We start from the raw sequence: 16914 nt of genomic DNA, 5'->3' as shown, positions 1-16914 counted from the left end.
TGATTTTCATTTGTACACAAATTAGGGAAATGACATTGTTGTCAGGGTTTTTAAAAAAAATCCTTGCCTTGGCTGATATGGTTCAGTTGGTTGAGCATCAGGAGGCTCGTGCACTGAAGGGTCACCAGTCTGACTCCCAGTCAGGGCACATACCAGGGTCCATCCCCATCAGGGTGCATGCGCAGAAGGCAATTGATTGATACTTCTCTCTCACATAGATGTTTCTCTCTCTCTCTCCCTCTCCCTTCTTCTCTCTAAAATCAATTAAAATATTTTTAAAAAACAATTGAGGAAAGATACATCATCAGCATTTTTTAAAAAGTCCTTTTTAAAAAAAGGGAAAGATTGTGTTTGTGTACTATTTTGAGTAGGGATAGATTTTCAGTGCTATTTGGACATTTAATAGAAACAACAGGTTAATAAGAGAGACATCCTATATTATAAAGAGCTAATAAGCAAATGGTCGACATGCCCTCAGGCCCTCGTGCCCTGGCACTGGGGCCGGGGGACCTGAGGCTGTGCCTCCCGCCCCGGTGCCAAGGCTTGGGGACCTGAGGCCAGGTCAGGGGACCTGAGGCTGCGCCCCCCATCTGGTGCTGGGCCAGGGGACCTGAGGCTGCACCCCCTGCCCTGCAGGGTTTGACGGGGGTAGGGCCAGCCGGGTCTGGGTCTCGCGTGATCTCGAGGCGCTGACGCGGGTGAGCAGGGACTTGACTCTGGGTCCCACAGTGAACCCCAGGCTCTGACAGGAGGGAGATTTTCATATACATTTTACTAATTTTCTTCCATCTCTGACACTTCTATTATAGAGAAAGGGCAAATAGCAATATTAAAATATTTCCTCTAATTCCCTTATAATGTGCATGAATTTCATGCACCAGGCCACTAGTGTTGAATATAATAAACTAGTTGCAATCTGTGACTAAAAACATGTTTGAAGGAAAATTGAACCTCTTTTAGACATAAGCAAAGTTATTATTTTCTCCCATAGTACATCTGTTTAGGGCTGGCTGACTAATCCTTTAAGAAGTTGCTGAACTTCCTCCAAGTGCTGAAAACCTAATTCTGTTTTAAAAATAGCTGTGTGTAATTTTATCTTCATATGTGTTTTTCAAGTGTTTAATAAAAAGGTAATTATTTTTGTAAACTAATGATTTCTTAGACCCAGCTCCAACTGAGGCCTTGTGTGTGTGTGTGTGTGTGTGTGTGTGTGTGTGTGTGTGTGTGTGTGTGTTTAAAGGAGTCCTGGGAAAAATAGTCCAAAAGAGTACAAAGTTTGTGGGAGGAGGGGTTGGTTTTCGTTTTAATTTTTTTATTTGAATATAGTGTTAATAGTGTTAATATCTCAGACATGTGAAAATAGGAAACTTCCTTTTCTGAACTATAACAATGGTTGTTGATATAGTAGAATCATAGTTGCAGAGTCCTATCCATGGTGTCCTATTAGATAGAGTCCTACCATGAAACTCCTTAGTTTGTCTGAGGAATCTTATACTAATTAATTACTTCACTAAACCAGCTTACAAAAATGAAATGAATTATGCTGAAAATACATTTCAATGTGAAATGAACATTGTAAGTGCTCTTACTAGTAAAGCTTCTAACTCATTTTCTGTGTTGTTTAAATTCTTTAATTTCTTTGAATCCAAAAGTTAAACACAACATTCAGACACAATTTATTGTTTAAATGCTGATGATAAAAGAAAAAAGAACAACCCTGGGGAATGGTTCTCTTGATAGACTTTCTTTTTCTTTGCTGTGTTGAATTTCTTCACTTTGTGCCTGCACTTTCCCATAGCAGAGTAGTTAAGTGCAAGTTTCTCAAGCCAGACAGGCTGCTTCCACCATCGCTAGCTTGGGCGAGTTACTCCTTTGTGCCTCCATTTCATCTGTGAAATAAATAACATCTGCCTTACAGGTCTGTGGTGAAGGTGAAGCGAGGAAATAACTTACAGATCTCTTAGAATACTGTGAAGCATAGACTAGGCACCCCAAACCAAAAATGTTTGCTGTTCTCATGCTTATCCCCTTCCCCTTCCCTCTGTTTCTGCCGCTCCCCTCAACCTCCATGCTGCCAACTCATGTGTTTCTCTTTATGATTAGACAACCAATATTAATACCTTTCCGCTTGCTATTGACTAATCAAATTTTGCCCTATTTTAGTCATTTCTTAATATAAGAGTTGCTTTTCCCACATGGTTTTTAAAGAATACTTTCAACTTCTGTGTTTTTATTAGGCTCACAGATTTTTTGAATTTTCTTCCCAGGACAGTTTCCATGAAATGAATTCTATTAGTTATGTTTAAAATGAACGAGAAAAGAATATCTATTTAGTTAATGTGGTGAAACGAAATGATTTGTAATGGTTGAATACCTGTCATCAAGGTATGTCTTCTAGCACTAATTCTGGCTTTGGTAGTGTGTAGGCCAGAACCACTTAACTATAACCATGGCACTTATGGATGATCCTGTTGCAGCTATTAATTTAGATTACAATATTGGTGTGTCTTGTATTAGGAGTGTATGCTATGTATCAATGTCAGCAAATATCATTTACAAATTCTTGCTTATGACCTGTCTCTAAGATGTCTTTAAACACTTCCTTATGGCATTAATAGAAGACACGAGACAAAAGGTGTGACAGGCAGCTTTTTGATCGAGTGAACCATTTGGTTAAAAATCAGTGGATATGTGAACTTTCTTATTGATACCATATCTTTACTAGTAAAACTTTTCCAGTTTATTTTACTGAGCTGATTGCTCTTTTCATGTGAATCTAATGAAGATGTATTTCCTAACTTAATGTATATTCTTGTTTCCTTTCTGTATTATATATAATATGTTAAGGTGATAGTCCTTGCATGAAACTTTACTTGCAGTTAAGAAAAAAATAATTTAGTGGAAAGTATAGTGTCTTTCTTTGTTTTACTTGCTTAGTCATGAGTTCTGTGGTTCTGTAGCTCTTAATACAAGCATCAGCAGTCTCTAAGAAGCAGTATTTTGCCTGTCTTATCATATATTTATATCTTGTATGCTGAGATCTTTTTTTTGAGAGAGAAATGTTTATATTTCTTGAAATATACATGATTCTTCAGACTGGAATCTAATGAAATAGGACACCCATTTGAAAACCAGAGTTAAGGCTACAACAGAGGATAAAAGTGATCAAATGATTAGCCAGAGGCTAATAGAAATTCTGGGAAGAATGACAGATTGTATATTAGAAAGAAATATGATCTCATATTCATTGAAGCTTTTTACAGCTAAAGTTCTAAAAGAAATAATAGAAAATTACTGAAAGAGATGAATGTCTGAAACTTTAGAAATCCATGGAGTGTTGGATTAATCCAAGCAAGAAAGACTGATAGGCAGATAATAAATTACATTGTGTAGGAAGTCTGCATTCCTTGTTTTCAAGGTATTTTTGTCTTTTTTTTTTCTGGCAAGATATATTTAAGTAGCTCTAGGCCAGTTTCAGAAAATTCCGTTCATGATTTTTATTATCACACCATATGTGTATGATTCTTTGGAATAGATAAAGTATTATAAACAGAGACTTCAAATCCTTGAGTGGAAGAAATTAAACCTTCCTTCTGTACCAAATTAATAGCAAGTGTTTCCTTATAAGAGTGTAAGCAATGTAGAATACCCTTTCTCATACAATCCCACAAGTAAAGGAGAGTTTGAAGAAATGTACTGTACTGCTGCCTGGAAAAAGCTGTACTTCAACAGCTGTCCTTCTGTCGGGGAAAACAAATAGTCATAAACTGGAAAATGTGTATATGTACATTTTCATTACGAGGAAGTGGTTACTTACTTAACTGTTCCAAATTTTACTTTGCCACAGGTACATGTTTTTTTACTTAAAAAATTGAGTGTATGTTTGTGTGTGTAATTATTGCCTATTTCATATAAATTTATACACAGAGTAGTATAGAGTCTTTTTTTCTCTCCAGGGTTAAGTGATCACACAGCATTATAATAATTGTGCAGGAGTTCAGCTACTTTTAAATATGTTGGTTGAGAAATATACATTCTTCTTCTTAAACTATTTGAAACTTTTAATCAATTTCCTCCCAGATTTTTGCCATTAAGGCTTGACATTCATTTGTGTGCTTAGTTTTTTTAGGTTTAGGGAGAAAGTGAAGTGTTTCCTGAAATATATATAAATAATAAAATTAATGTACACTCTTTATTCTTCATGGACATATTCTTGTTGGCTCTTTTCCTTCCTTTATTTCTTTCTCTTTTTTTGTTTTTTGTTTTTGTTAATCCTCACCTGAAGATATTTTTTCCTTTTTTTTTCTGAGCAAGTGGGAGGGAGTGAGGGACGAAGAGAAAGAGAGAGAAACATCAATGTGAGGGAAACACATCGATTGGTTGCCTCCCGCACCCACCCAACCAGGGCTGGGAACCTGCAATCCAGGTACATGCCCTTGACTTGGAATCGAACCACTGTGCCACACTGGTCAGGGCTCTTTTCTCAATATATACTTAACCTATGGGGGAAAGAGAGATTATTACTCTGTGAAACTGAAATTCTGACTCCAGATCACCTGGGTTTCTACGTACTTAAGCATTTAACTTAATGGTTTGCCTTGAACTTGAAATGTAAGCAAAGGATACTTAATGAACTTACAATTATTCTTCTCTACAGAGTTATTTTTTAAAAATATGTTTTTATTGATTTCAGAAAGGAAGGCAGGGAGAGAGAAACATCAGTGATGAGAGAGAATCATTGATTGACTGCCTCTTGCATGCCCCCTACTGGGGATTGAGCCTGCAACCCGGGCATGTGCCCTTGACTGGAATCGAACCCAGGACCCTTCAGTCCACAGGCCGATGCTCTATCCACTGAGCCAAACCATCTAGGGCTCTACAGAGTTATTTATCTGCATCCCTGGTATATAGATCTCTCTCTCCGTGTGTGTGTGTGCGTGTGTGCGTGTGTGTGTGTGTGTGTGTGTGTGTGTGTGTGTGTGTGTGTATCTTTGAGGACAGTGCAGTATAGGTTAATCTTCCACATAGCCCTAATAGATACCTGTGTTTCTGGATAAATTATTCTTTAAGTAGTTAAATACGATAGAATTCTAACAGGAATTCTTTTTATTCTTTTTACAGCTATGTCATCTTATCTTTTAATTATTAAGACAGAGCTTCCTACAGTTATTTCAGAATTTTTGTCTGGAGACCATAGTGGGTAAGAAAAAATACTTCACATGTGTCCACTTATTTACTAGTTCAATAAATATTTATTAAGCTAGTGGAAAGTAAAACAAATGTAGTCCCTGCCCACAGGACACTTACATATTAGGCAGGGGCAGAGTGGTCATGGAGAAGAAAATACTCAGCAGACGTTTATTGATGATCCATTATGTATGAAGCACTGTGCCTTGAGCCATTGAAAGGGCTTAACCCTTATAGTCTGTGAGAGTGTGATAGGGCAGGACAGGTTTGAGCTAGATCTTGGAGAAGGGTAAAGGAGAAATTTCTGGGACTATGCAAGATAGGGATGGGGGAGTGGAGAAAGACTAAAAGTACTGATAGTAAAGGTCAGCAAAGGCTGGAGTGGATAAAACCGCTGTCACTTTTCAGCCAACCATCGTGATAAAGATAAATCATATTGATGAAGTTATAGCCATACTTATGTGAGATTCCTATAATAAAGCATGATTTAAAAAATTACTTTCAAAGATTGTTTTTTTAACAGTGTTATAAACAGCACTAAACCACATCATACCCTCTTTCTCCTTATTTTAAAAACACTGTGTTCTAAAGACTGTTGACTCATCTCTTTTTATGGGGGGAAAAAACAAATTAATTATACTTTTCCTTTCACTGCATAGAACAAGAAATTTTGAGAAAAATAAAAAGACAGAATACATTGTTTTGTCATCAAGTTATTTTACATAATTTATAAATAATAACAAAAACAACCTATCAGACTTTTAGATTTAAGTATTTAGTTGTTTTGCTCTAATATTTGAACTTGGTCTGGATTGAAGAGCAAGTTTTTCAAAATGTATTTAGCTTTTACAACTTGGCTTATACCAGTATAAAAGAATTGTACTTAGATAACTGTAAATACATATTTATAAGGAAAGCATGTGTACTTTATTTTTTCATCAAATTTATTGGGGTGACATTGGTTAATAAAAAGTATGATATACTTTAGATCTAACTAAGAACTGTTAAGAAAATGTGGTTGAAAAAAGTTCTTAATGATGTTTCGTTATCAGAAATATTGTGCCTTAATATAGTACTTTTAGTTCACAAGGTTTCCTCATTCATTATCACATTTGATGCTCACCAGTACCTTTTTTTATCTACAGCTTTATACAGTTACTTTTAATTTTTATGCTCTTAGTTTGATAAATATTTCCTATAAGAAATAGCTATGTGAAAATCACTTTTGTACTTGCAGTAAAAATATTGCAGACAACTTTTTATTACTCAAAAAGTTCTATGTGATAAATTTCTTTTATAATATAGGGCTAAGAACTCTAGGCAATATGAGGTAAAATGAAGACTGTTAAACCAAGAGTAAGGAGGTGTGTGTCCTACCCATTTCATATTCAGAAACCTCAGGAAATTAATTTTACTTCTTTTCACCATAAAAGCCTTAGGTTTCTTCACCTGCTACAATACTGGCAGTACTATATTGCTTTCTTAAAAAAGTTGTTGGGATCATCAGTAGTGACTGTATTAAATATGATTTTTTTTCTCATTTGCTCTACTTGCCAGGAAGGTCAGAGTCAAATTTGAATGTTTTGCATTAACTCTGTTAATCCTGATAGTTGTCATACATGTGTGTGTGTGTTTTGTTTTTGTTTTTTTTCTTTTCCTTGGTCCTGAATTGGGTCACTTCTATTCACATTTTAAAAATTGTTTTTTATTGATTGCAGAGAGAGAGAGAGAGAGAGATAGAAACATCAATGATGAGAGAGAATCATTGATCAGCTGCCTTCTGCATGCCCCCTTCTGGGGATTGAGCCTGCAACCCTGGCATGTGCCCTGACCAGGAATTGAACTGGGACCTCCTGGTTCATAGGTTGAAGCTCAGCCACTGAGCCACATCAGCTGGGCATATTCACAATTTTTAAATTTTTTTTCTTTATTGATTAAGGTATTACATATGTGTCCTTATCTCCCCATTGCCCCCCACAACCCCCAACTCATGCCCTCACCCCCCTGTTGTCTGTGTCCATGGTTAGGCTCATATGCATGCATACAAGTCCTTTGGTTGATCTCTTCCCCTTACCCCCACCCTCCCTTACCTTCCCTCTGAGGTTTGACGGTCTGATAGATGCTTCTCTGTCTCTGGATCTGTTTTTGTTCATCAGTTTATGTTGTTCATTATATTCCATAAATGAGTGAGATCATGTGATATTTATCTTTCTCTGACTGGCTTATTTCGCTTAGCATAATGCTCTCCAGTTCCATCCATGCTGTTGCAAATGGTAAGAACTACTTCTTTTTTACCACAGCATAGTATTCCATTGTGTAGATGTACCATAGTTTTTTAATCCACTCATCTGCTGATGGGCACTTAGGCTGTTTCCAAATCTTAGCTATGGTGAATTGTGCCGCTGTGAACATAGGGGTGCATATATCCTTTCTGATTGGTGTTATTCAGTTTTTTATTGTTATATGTGTTTGTGCAAAGAGGAAGAATAAAAATACATATAAAATTTTAGAAATATTTAAGGTAGTATGTGACAGAACTGCTGTTAAAACTTAGGTCTTCTTTCTCTAAAAGTGGTACTTTTACCATAGCTTCAGTTTAAATCAGTTGCCATTTAATTTTTTTTTTCTGGCTTGTTTAAAAAAATAATAATTAACTCCCATCTTGCTTATATTAATAGAAAATTGATAAAAATGTTACTTTTACATGTCACACATGAACTTTTAAAATTATATACTTCAAAATACTGTGTCCAATTTGCATAATCTCTGTTATGATGTTTTAAAACTGCATATTTAACAAGTTTAATGTTTAAAATCTAATATATATTTGCTTATTTTGGATTTCAAATTTTTGAAAAAATTAATATGACTATATTGGTTAGCATGCAGATAAATCATTAGTCTTTAAAGCTTAATGCTGTAAAATAATTAAGAAACAAATGATATGGTAATTTATTTAACTATCTAGGGTAGTTTATTTCTGGATAGAGTTACATAGCACTATTTCTTCTATGAGATCAATATGATATTGATATGCTTTTATTTTAGAGTTTGACTTATAGTGACTTGCAGTTAAAATCTTTTAAGTGAGCTTATTTTCTGGGTTGTCTGTGAGATTTGATGTACCTTTGTGAAACATAAACCTTTACAGAGATGTGATTAAAAAGAAACTTTATGTTCATAATATTCCACTTTCAAAAATTACTATTAGAAGTCAGAAGCTATAATACTTATACCAAACTATTATGAGACATCTATATTTTTCATAGAATAGTTTCTATTTTAAAAATCTATGTCTGTTAAAATGTGGAAGCTCTCTGTTAACATTTAATGATCTTGTCAGGGGAATATGATTGACACAATTAAGTTGTCTTGCATTTGAGTTACAAAATTGATATGGGATGTGAGTCAGATCCTAATTCAGAACATATGATACTCTTGTTCCATTCCATTCGAGAATGAAATTAAAGCAACTTATAAATAAATCTGGTTTTCATTAAAATATGGAAAAAAATGTCTGCATGCCAAAGCATTTGAAATACAGTTTAGGATTTATACTCTATATTTCATACTTGGAACATTTTTATCATACAGGATTAAATCCACAGATCAAACAAGTTTTCTAGGAGGTATAAAACTTTTTACTCTAATTCTGTTAGTTTAAAGGGAAAGTATATTTATATCACAGTAGGAAAACAGGAGTTCTGTTAGATAATTCTTTTTTCTCCTTCTCAAATTTAAGATGGGTAAATCTAAAATCTTGATTTATAAAATATATTTATTTAATGTGTGCTTTTTGAGGTTTCTTTTTACTGGTTTGTATTTTGTAAGTTTAATCACTTCTGTTCTTTAGAAATATCCCTTGGAAAGAAAATTCAATTGACTGACATGCATGTGAAATGTAAACTAACTTTACTGAGCATTACTGTATTGACTTTATTGTCAGCATTATTAATATAACTTAATAAGGATAAGAAATAATTAATAGTAACCAGCAGCCAAGCAGGGATAGAGAAATTATATTTTGAATACAGTTTTTTACATTAGGAATTTAAAGTCAATCTGGTAAAGAGGTGAATAAAGGAAGCACAATGTTGAGAAAAATGAAGCAATATCTGGAAAATACAATAAACTCAAAATCACTCTTCAAGAGTAGGGAGTATTTCCATTGCTCTATCCCTAAGGTCAGCATCATCCTTTTGCTGATTCTGCTGACATATGAAGTGAAGTTGTTGAGCCAGATGATCTGTGAGGTGCCATGACTCTGATTCTGAGTTACTGCTGGGAGGGGTGAAGTTATCTCAGACCCACAGTTCAGTGCTGTGGACAGTCATGTGGCTTCTATGATGAGTGAAATTGTGATTTGAAATAGTATAACATAATAAAATATAATATAATGGTATCCTCCTATATAATAAAGAGGTAATATGCAAATTAACCCTCACGCCCTCACAAGATGGCTGCCTACCACCAGGCCAGCAGGGGGGTTAGTGAGGGACAACCAAACGACTGAACAAGCAGGCTGCGTGGGGCGACCAGGCTGGCAGGGGGGTTAGTGAGGGACGACCAAACAACTGAACAGCAGGCTGCGTGGGGTGACCAGGCCAGCGCAGGGGCCATGAGGGATGACCAGGCTGGCAGGGGGGGCAGTAAGGCAACCAGGCCGGCTGGGGGGCAGTTAGGGGCGACCAGGCCAGCAGGGGAGGTGCAGTTGGGGGCGACTAGGCCGGCGGGGGGGGCAGTCAGGGGTGACCAGGCTGGCGGGGGGGCAGTTAGGAGCTACCAGGCCAGCAGGGAGGGGACAGTTGGGGTTGATCTGGCTGGCAGCAGGGGGCAGTTAGTGGCGACCAGGCTGGCAGAGGGGGGCAGTTGGGAGCAACCAGGGCGGCAGTGGGGGGCAGTAAGGGGTGACCAGGCTGGCGGGGGGGGGGGCAGTTAGGAGTGACCAGGCTGGCAGGGAGGGGACAGTTGGGGTGACCTGGCTGGCAGCGGGGGGCAGTTAGTGGCGACCATGCTGGCAGAGGGGAGCAGTTGAGGATGACCAGGCCGGCAGGGGGGGCAGTAAGGGGTGACCAGGCTGGCAGGGGAGGCAGTTAGGAGCGACCAGCCAGCAGGGAGGGGGGATCGGACCTAAACCGGCAGTCGGACATCCCCCAAGGGGTCCCGGATTGGAGAGGGTGCAGGCTGGGCTGAGGGGACCCCTCCCTCATGCATGAATTTCGTGCACCGGGCCTCTAGTAAATTATAAAGTTCAGGATTTCGAAGTGCTCCTTTATTTTTATGCAACAGAAAAGAGTCTGGTCCTGAGGATTAAGGTGCTCTCTTCACTGCTCTGCCTTCATGACGGCAGGGACCGCAGGACTAACCGCAGGATCTGCCTTGGTGCTTCTCTGGCCTCTTCTCCCAGCTCTGCCACTGTCTGGGTCTGATTGAGTCCCAGAGGACGGAGATTTCAGGCCCAGAGCCCTGGGCTTTTCACCAGCTTAAGAAGTTTAGTTGCCAGGTGTTCTTCAGTGAGGGATATTTTGAAGTTTCCACTCTAATTCTACCTATTTAAGAGTGGCTAGAAGATGAACTTGCCAAGTGTCATTTGTATTGTTAATATGTGTCCTCTCTTAGGACCTCCTGCATACCAGGAATTGGGCATGTGAATGAAAAGGCAGAGAGCACAGCTTCAAGTCCGTTAGACCTAGGAATACTTGTACATAGGCTTTAGTTTCTGGCACATGCATTTTCTAAAGACATGAATTAGGGTGGAGAAGGGAAAGTTATGTTCACAGTGCTATTTCTTTTTTATTTTTATTAATTTCAGAGAGGCAGGGAGAGGGGGAGAGATAGAAACATCAATGATGAGAGAGAATCATCGATTGGCTGCTTCCTGCACACCTCACCTCCCCCTCCCCAACCCCCATCTCCACACACACACTGCGGATTGAGCCCGGGAATCAAACTGGGACCTACTGGTTCATAGGTCGACAGTCAGCCACAGAGTCACACTGGCCAGGCTTCACAGTGCTATTTCTGCTATTGCTCCTTTTCCAGTCCTGTTAAAGAGGCAGTTGTCAGCATCCAATAGTACCCATTAAAGATACATAGAGAGGACTTCCTCATAAATCAGGGTGTAAAAAGAGGCACAGTGAATGAATCATGAAGTCCATGTTAGAGCCAAGGGTTGAAACCATGCAGAGGAACACCTTTTCTCCTATTTTCTTTCTTTTATTAATTCATTCTTTCTTAATTGAGATATAATTGACATATAACATTGTGTAAGTTTAAAGTATACAGTGTGTTGATTTGATATAATTATATATTGCAACTAGAGGCCCAGTGCACGAATTCGTGCACGGGTGGGGTCCCTCTGGGTGGCCTGCAGTCCAACACCACCTGAAGTTCCTACTGCCGCTCCTGCTCATCCCGGCCCCACTGTGCCTGCCGTGGGCTTGCACCCAATCAGTCCCAATTGGGAAAGGCTCACGTTGCCACAGCAGCGCTCACCAGCCATGAGCCCTGCATGCATCTGGTGCCCTCCCAAGAGGAGTGGCCTGAGGGATTGGGCTGAAACTGGCTCTCCGACATCCCCTGAGGGGTCCCAGATTGCAAGAGGGCGCAAGCCAGGCTGAGGGACCCTGGTGCACGATCGGGCTGGGGAGGGACCACGGGAGGGCTCCAGGGCGTGTCCGGCCGATCTCGCTCAGTCATGATTGGCCGGACCCCAGCAGCAAGCTAACCTACCGGTCGGAGCATCTGCCCTCTGGTGGTCAGTACACGTCATAGCGACAAGTTGACCAGTTGACTGTCCCCAGGTGGTCAGTGCACATCATAGCGAGCGGTTGAGCAGCCTTAGCATATCATTAGCATATTACGCTTTGATTGGTTGTTCACTTGTTCTGCCGTTCAGTTTATTTGCATATTACCCTTTTATTATATAGGATATGATTACCACAGTGGTGTTATTTAACGCCTTTATCATGTCACATAATTGTCATTCTATTTTATGGTGAGAGCATTTAAGAGTTAGCCTCTTAGCAGCTTTCAAGTACATACTGCAGTACTGTTAACTGTAATCAAAGTGTTGTGCATTAGCCCCCAGACTGGCCAACACTTACTCATCTCTAACTGCAAGTTTGCACTCTTTGACCAACACCTCCTTGGTTCCCTTAACCCCCAGCCTCTAGGAATCACCATTCTTCTCTGTTTCTATGAGTTAGGACAGTGGTCGGCAAACTGTGGCTCGCGAACCACATGCAGCTCTTTGGCCCCTTGAGTGTGGCTCTTCCACAAAATACCACGTGCGGGCGCGCACGTACAGTGCAATTGAAACTTCGTGGCCCACATGCAAAAGTTGGTTTTCGGCTCTCAAAAGAAATTTCAATCGTTGTACTGTTGATATTTGGCTCTGTTGACTAATGAGTTTGCCGACCACTGAGTTAGGATGTCTTAGATTCCACATATAAGTGATATACAATATTTGTCTTTTTCTTTCTTACTCATCTTAGTATAATGCCCCTAAGATCCATCCATATTGTCACAAATAATAGGATTTTCTTCTTTCTCCTGGCTCAATAATATTTCATTATATATATCACATCTTCTTTATCCATCATCCATTGACAGACACTTAGACTGTTTCCATACTAGTATCTTGGCTATTGTGAATAATGCTGCAATAACATGGGAGTGCAGGTATCTTTTCGATATCCTCTTTTCATTTCCTTTGGATATATGCCCAGAAGTGGGATTGCTGGATCATATGGTAGTTCAATTTTTAGTTTTTTTGAGGAGCCTCCATATTATTTTTCATAGTGGCTGAACAAATTTACATTCCCACCAACAGTACACAAGGGTCCCTTTTCTCTACGTCCTGGCTAACACTTACCTCTTGTCTTTTTGATGATTCCTATTCTAAAAGGTATGAAGTGTTGTCTTATTGTGTTTTGATTCTTATTTCCCTGATGATTCGTGATGTTGAACATCTTTTCATGTACCCATGGGCTATTGGTATGTCTTCTTTGAAAAAATGTTCATTTTTTTCTGCCCATTTTAAATCAGATTGTTTTTTCATTTTTTTTTTTTTTGCTGTTAAATTGTATGAGTTCTTTATATATTTTGGTTATTAACTCCTTGTCAGATATATGGTTTGCAAATATTTTCTCCCACTCTGTAGATTTCTCTTCATTTTGTTGTTTCTTCTGCTGTATAGGTTTTTAGTTTGATGTACTCCCACTTAATTTTGCTTTTGTTGCTTGTGCTTCTGGTGTCATATCCAAAAAATTGTTGCTAAGACATCAAGGAGCTTTCCCTCTATGTTTTCTTCTAGAAGTTTTATGGTTTCAGATCTTACACTTAAGTCATTAATCTATTTTAAGTTATTTTTTGTGAGTGGGAATTGAACTGTGATCTCCTGATTCATAGGTCGATGCTCAACCATTGAGCAGCCACATTGGCCGGGCTACTAAATTGTCTTTTGTAAAAAGCTGCTTAATATCCCATAGAGTATGCTGTTATCGATATTTTTCTATTGTTGGATATATAGGATTTCCCCAGCTCTTTATACTATAATAATGTATTTATAGCTTCATGCACATAGAATTCTTTATATTTCAGATAGTTTTTTTAAATTACCACATTTGCTTTGTTCTTGCTACATATTACCAATGTTTTTCCAGGAGATAGAACTAGATTGACAAAGTCTCTAGCAACATATGAAACACCAGTTATGCTACATCCTCAAATTTTATGTTTAAAATAATTTTACTGCCTAGCTGGCGTGGCTCAGTGGTAGAGCATTCACATATGAACCAGGAGGTCACGATTGGATTCCTGGCCAGGCCACATGCCTGGGTTGTGGGTTCAATCCCAGTGTGAGGCGTGCAGGAGACAGCCAATCAATGATTTTCTCTCTTTATTGATGTTTCTATCTCTCTCTCTCCCTTCCTCCCTGAAATCAATAAAAATACATTTAAAAAAAATAATAAATTTACTAGTTTAATTTCAACAGCCTCATTATTACTTTAATTGCATTGGATTTTTCTTCATGTGTATTTACTAGGTGTACTTATTTCGTGAATTGTTTGTCCTTTACATACTAAAGTCTCTAGTATAAAAGTCTTGGGAAAGTCATTCTAACTTTTTGAAACTTCTATACAAATATTTTATATTGAAAAATTAAAATAATATATATGCAAACAAGGAGAAAATAATATTACTCATATTGTTACCACACAGAAATATCTACTTTTTGTATTTTAAGTATATCCTTCTGATTTTTAAAAAATGTGCATCCATTTTTTTGAATAATTAAATACACCATCATACTTTTTAACCTACCTTTTCTAATTCAACATTCTAATGACTTAATATGAAAATTTTAATACTTTTTTCTGGTAATCTATGTCCTTTCCTGAGAATTTGAAAAATATAAACTATAAAGAAGAAAAATTACCCATTATTCTACCGCCTAGAGATAATAGCTATTGATTTATTGCAATTCCTTTCCATTTTTAATGAATCTGTATTCTTCCTCAAAATTATAATCATGCTGTAAATATTTATTATGTTTACTGAATATTCATTATATTATTATATCTATGAAATGATCTTTTATGATTACCCCATAGTTCCATAATTTATTTTTAAATTTTCATGGTATTAGATGTTTGTTTCCAATATTTATTATTATTTTCACCAGTTCTGTGCACTCATTACTCCTCACCAACATTGCCTATCTTATTTTTTAAAAATTATTTGCTAATTTGGTACTTGAAATGGCATCTCATTATTTTGATACATTTCTTAAATGTAAACTCATTAATAATAATATTAGGATCCCACAAGAACATATTTTAACAAAAGGAAGTAGGCTTTTTGTAAATGTGTGTGTGTGTGTGTGTGTGTGTGTGTGTGTGTGTGTGAACACAAACACTGGATCCTGCATCTAAAATAGAACTATTTTTTTTCTAATAGGTCTTGGTATCTTGATGAACAAACACTACTAATAATCATTTGTGTTGTCATTGTGTTTCCTCTTGCTCTTCTTCCTAAAATAGGTAAGTCTTTGTTGAAGAGAACATTATTTGTTTAAAGTAAAGAAAAAAAAAAGAAAGAAAGTAATATTAAGGGGCTTTGGAAGTTCACAGTACCACATTTTTAGCAGAAGGGTGGTGGTTGTGCATAGTTTTGAACTTGGACTTATTTTAGGTTGTTCAGCCTTGTCTAGTTAACCTATTACTTGGTTTGCAGTAGTATTTTGTCTGCCCCACTAAAATAAAACCTTTACAGCGGAACATTAAAGAGCAGCCTTTCTTTACAGTGTACCATTAGTGGTAAGCCAGTTCCAATTCTGCCGTACAGAGCTACATAAATGATCTGTGACAGATAGTTGGAATGTTGTTATTCTCAGCCCTAAGCCTCAGATACCAAGCACTGTAATAGAAAACATGCCCAAGATGTATAGCTTTAGCTGTACGTTAGGATCATTTTCCTTATAAATTGTTTTTTTATTTTACTGTTATTTTACAGGCTTTCTTGGCTACACAAGTAGTTTATCATTTTTCTTTATGGTGTTCTTTGCTCTTGTGGTAAGTTTAAAATATAGTGTATTGCTTATCTCCTCACTAAAACTGAACTCATTGTCTTAATGTCATTTTTCTTTTATCTCTGTTTTGTTTTGGGGAGGTATCCCATTTTATTTCAATGTGTTATTCAAAGCACTTTTGTTTCACAAAATTATTTCCTTCATTTTATCTATATTGAAGAGGCTTGGCTGGACCAGCATTTCAAGTTCAGTATCACTTGTGGTTAATTACAAAGGAGAGCACACCATTCTGTTAAAACCTTTGTAATTCTTTGTGTAGGTTGTGTAATCACTTTATTTCTGTACAATAATACCCTGTGTGTGTGTGTGGGTGTGTGTGTGTGGGGGGGTGTGTGTGTTGGGGGTACTCAATTATGAAGATCAGGCTGGTTCTTATCTGTAAAATAGTTTGATACTAGTTATCTTAATTATGAAACTTTGTTCCATTAATGACACAGAACTTCTGGGGCTTAACTGTTGCGATCTAGTAAGAACTGGGATGTCTGAATTGTATCTGGTCTGGTTTATTCAGCATAGTTAGGTTCTCATAAAAATACTACTGCAAAAAATTTTTTTCACATGTGTAATACATTTTTTTCTTATATTTAAAAATTAGCAGGAAAAATATCAGATGTTAAACTCACTATTTATAAAATAATCTTTTAAAAAGATACATGTTTAAATGACTTGATTAAACTTTTAAAATCATAAGCTTCATTAAACTCTCTCTTAATAATGAGAAATGAATAAAAGAAAAATGTCACCCAAAAGAGCAAGATAATACATCAGTAGTTAACTCATATTACATAGCCAGATTTCCATGCTGTCAAAACAATCTAAGATGCATTTAACTTAGTCTAAACTGATCTTCTGGGATACAAAGATAAAACAACTTCAGATTATTTTAAGGAGTGGAAGTGACGCTGGCTTCTGTGTACAGAAACAATTATACTTTAACGAATGCTCTTAAAACTAAAAATACTTAACAGTGTTTACATTTAATCATTTGTTGAACTTATCAACGTTGTCTTCCCCCTCAAATTGTATGACTTATATCTTACAAATAAGTTAATTGAACATACACTTTCTTTTAGACTTTTTCTTTCAGTTATAGTGAGATATAATTGCATACAGCACTGTGTAAGTTTAAGATG

The 16914-nt window shown here is 37.2% G+C and overlaps 1 protein-coding gene across 1 annotated transcript in view; it reads left to right on the top strand.

Moving 5' to 3' along the window:
• SLC38A6 (solute carrier family 38 member 6) overlaps window positions 1–16914 on the top strand; it is a 65770-nt gene that overhangs the window by 32350 nt on the left and 16506 nt on the right. The window contains exons 6-8 of the mRNA XM_080641182.1: window positions 5122–5200; window positions 15151–15233; window positions 15706–15764. Of these exons, the coding sequence (XP_080497308.1) occupies window positions 5122–5200; window positions 15151–15233; window positions 15706–15764 (221 nt within the window). The remainder of the gene's footprint in view (window positions 1–5121; window positions 5201–15150; window positions 15234–15705; window positions 15765–16914) is intronic.

Source organism: Plecotus auritus, assembly GCF_963455305.1.
Source record: "Plecotus auritus genome assembly, chromosome: 1".
NCBI classification, from domain to species: Eukaryota; Metazoa; Chordata; class Mammalia; order Chiroptera; family Vespertilionidae; genus Plecotus; species Plecotus auritus.
This window is presented reverse-complemented; position numbering and strand designations above follow the sequence as displayed.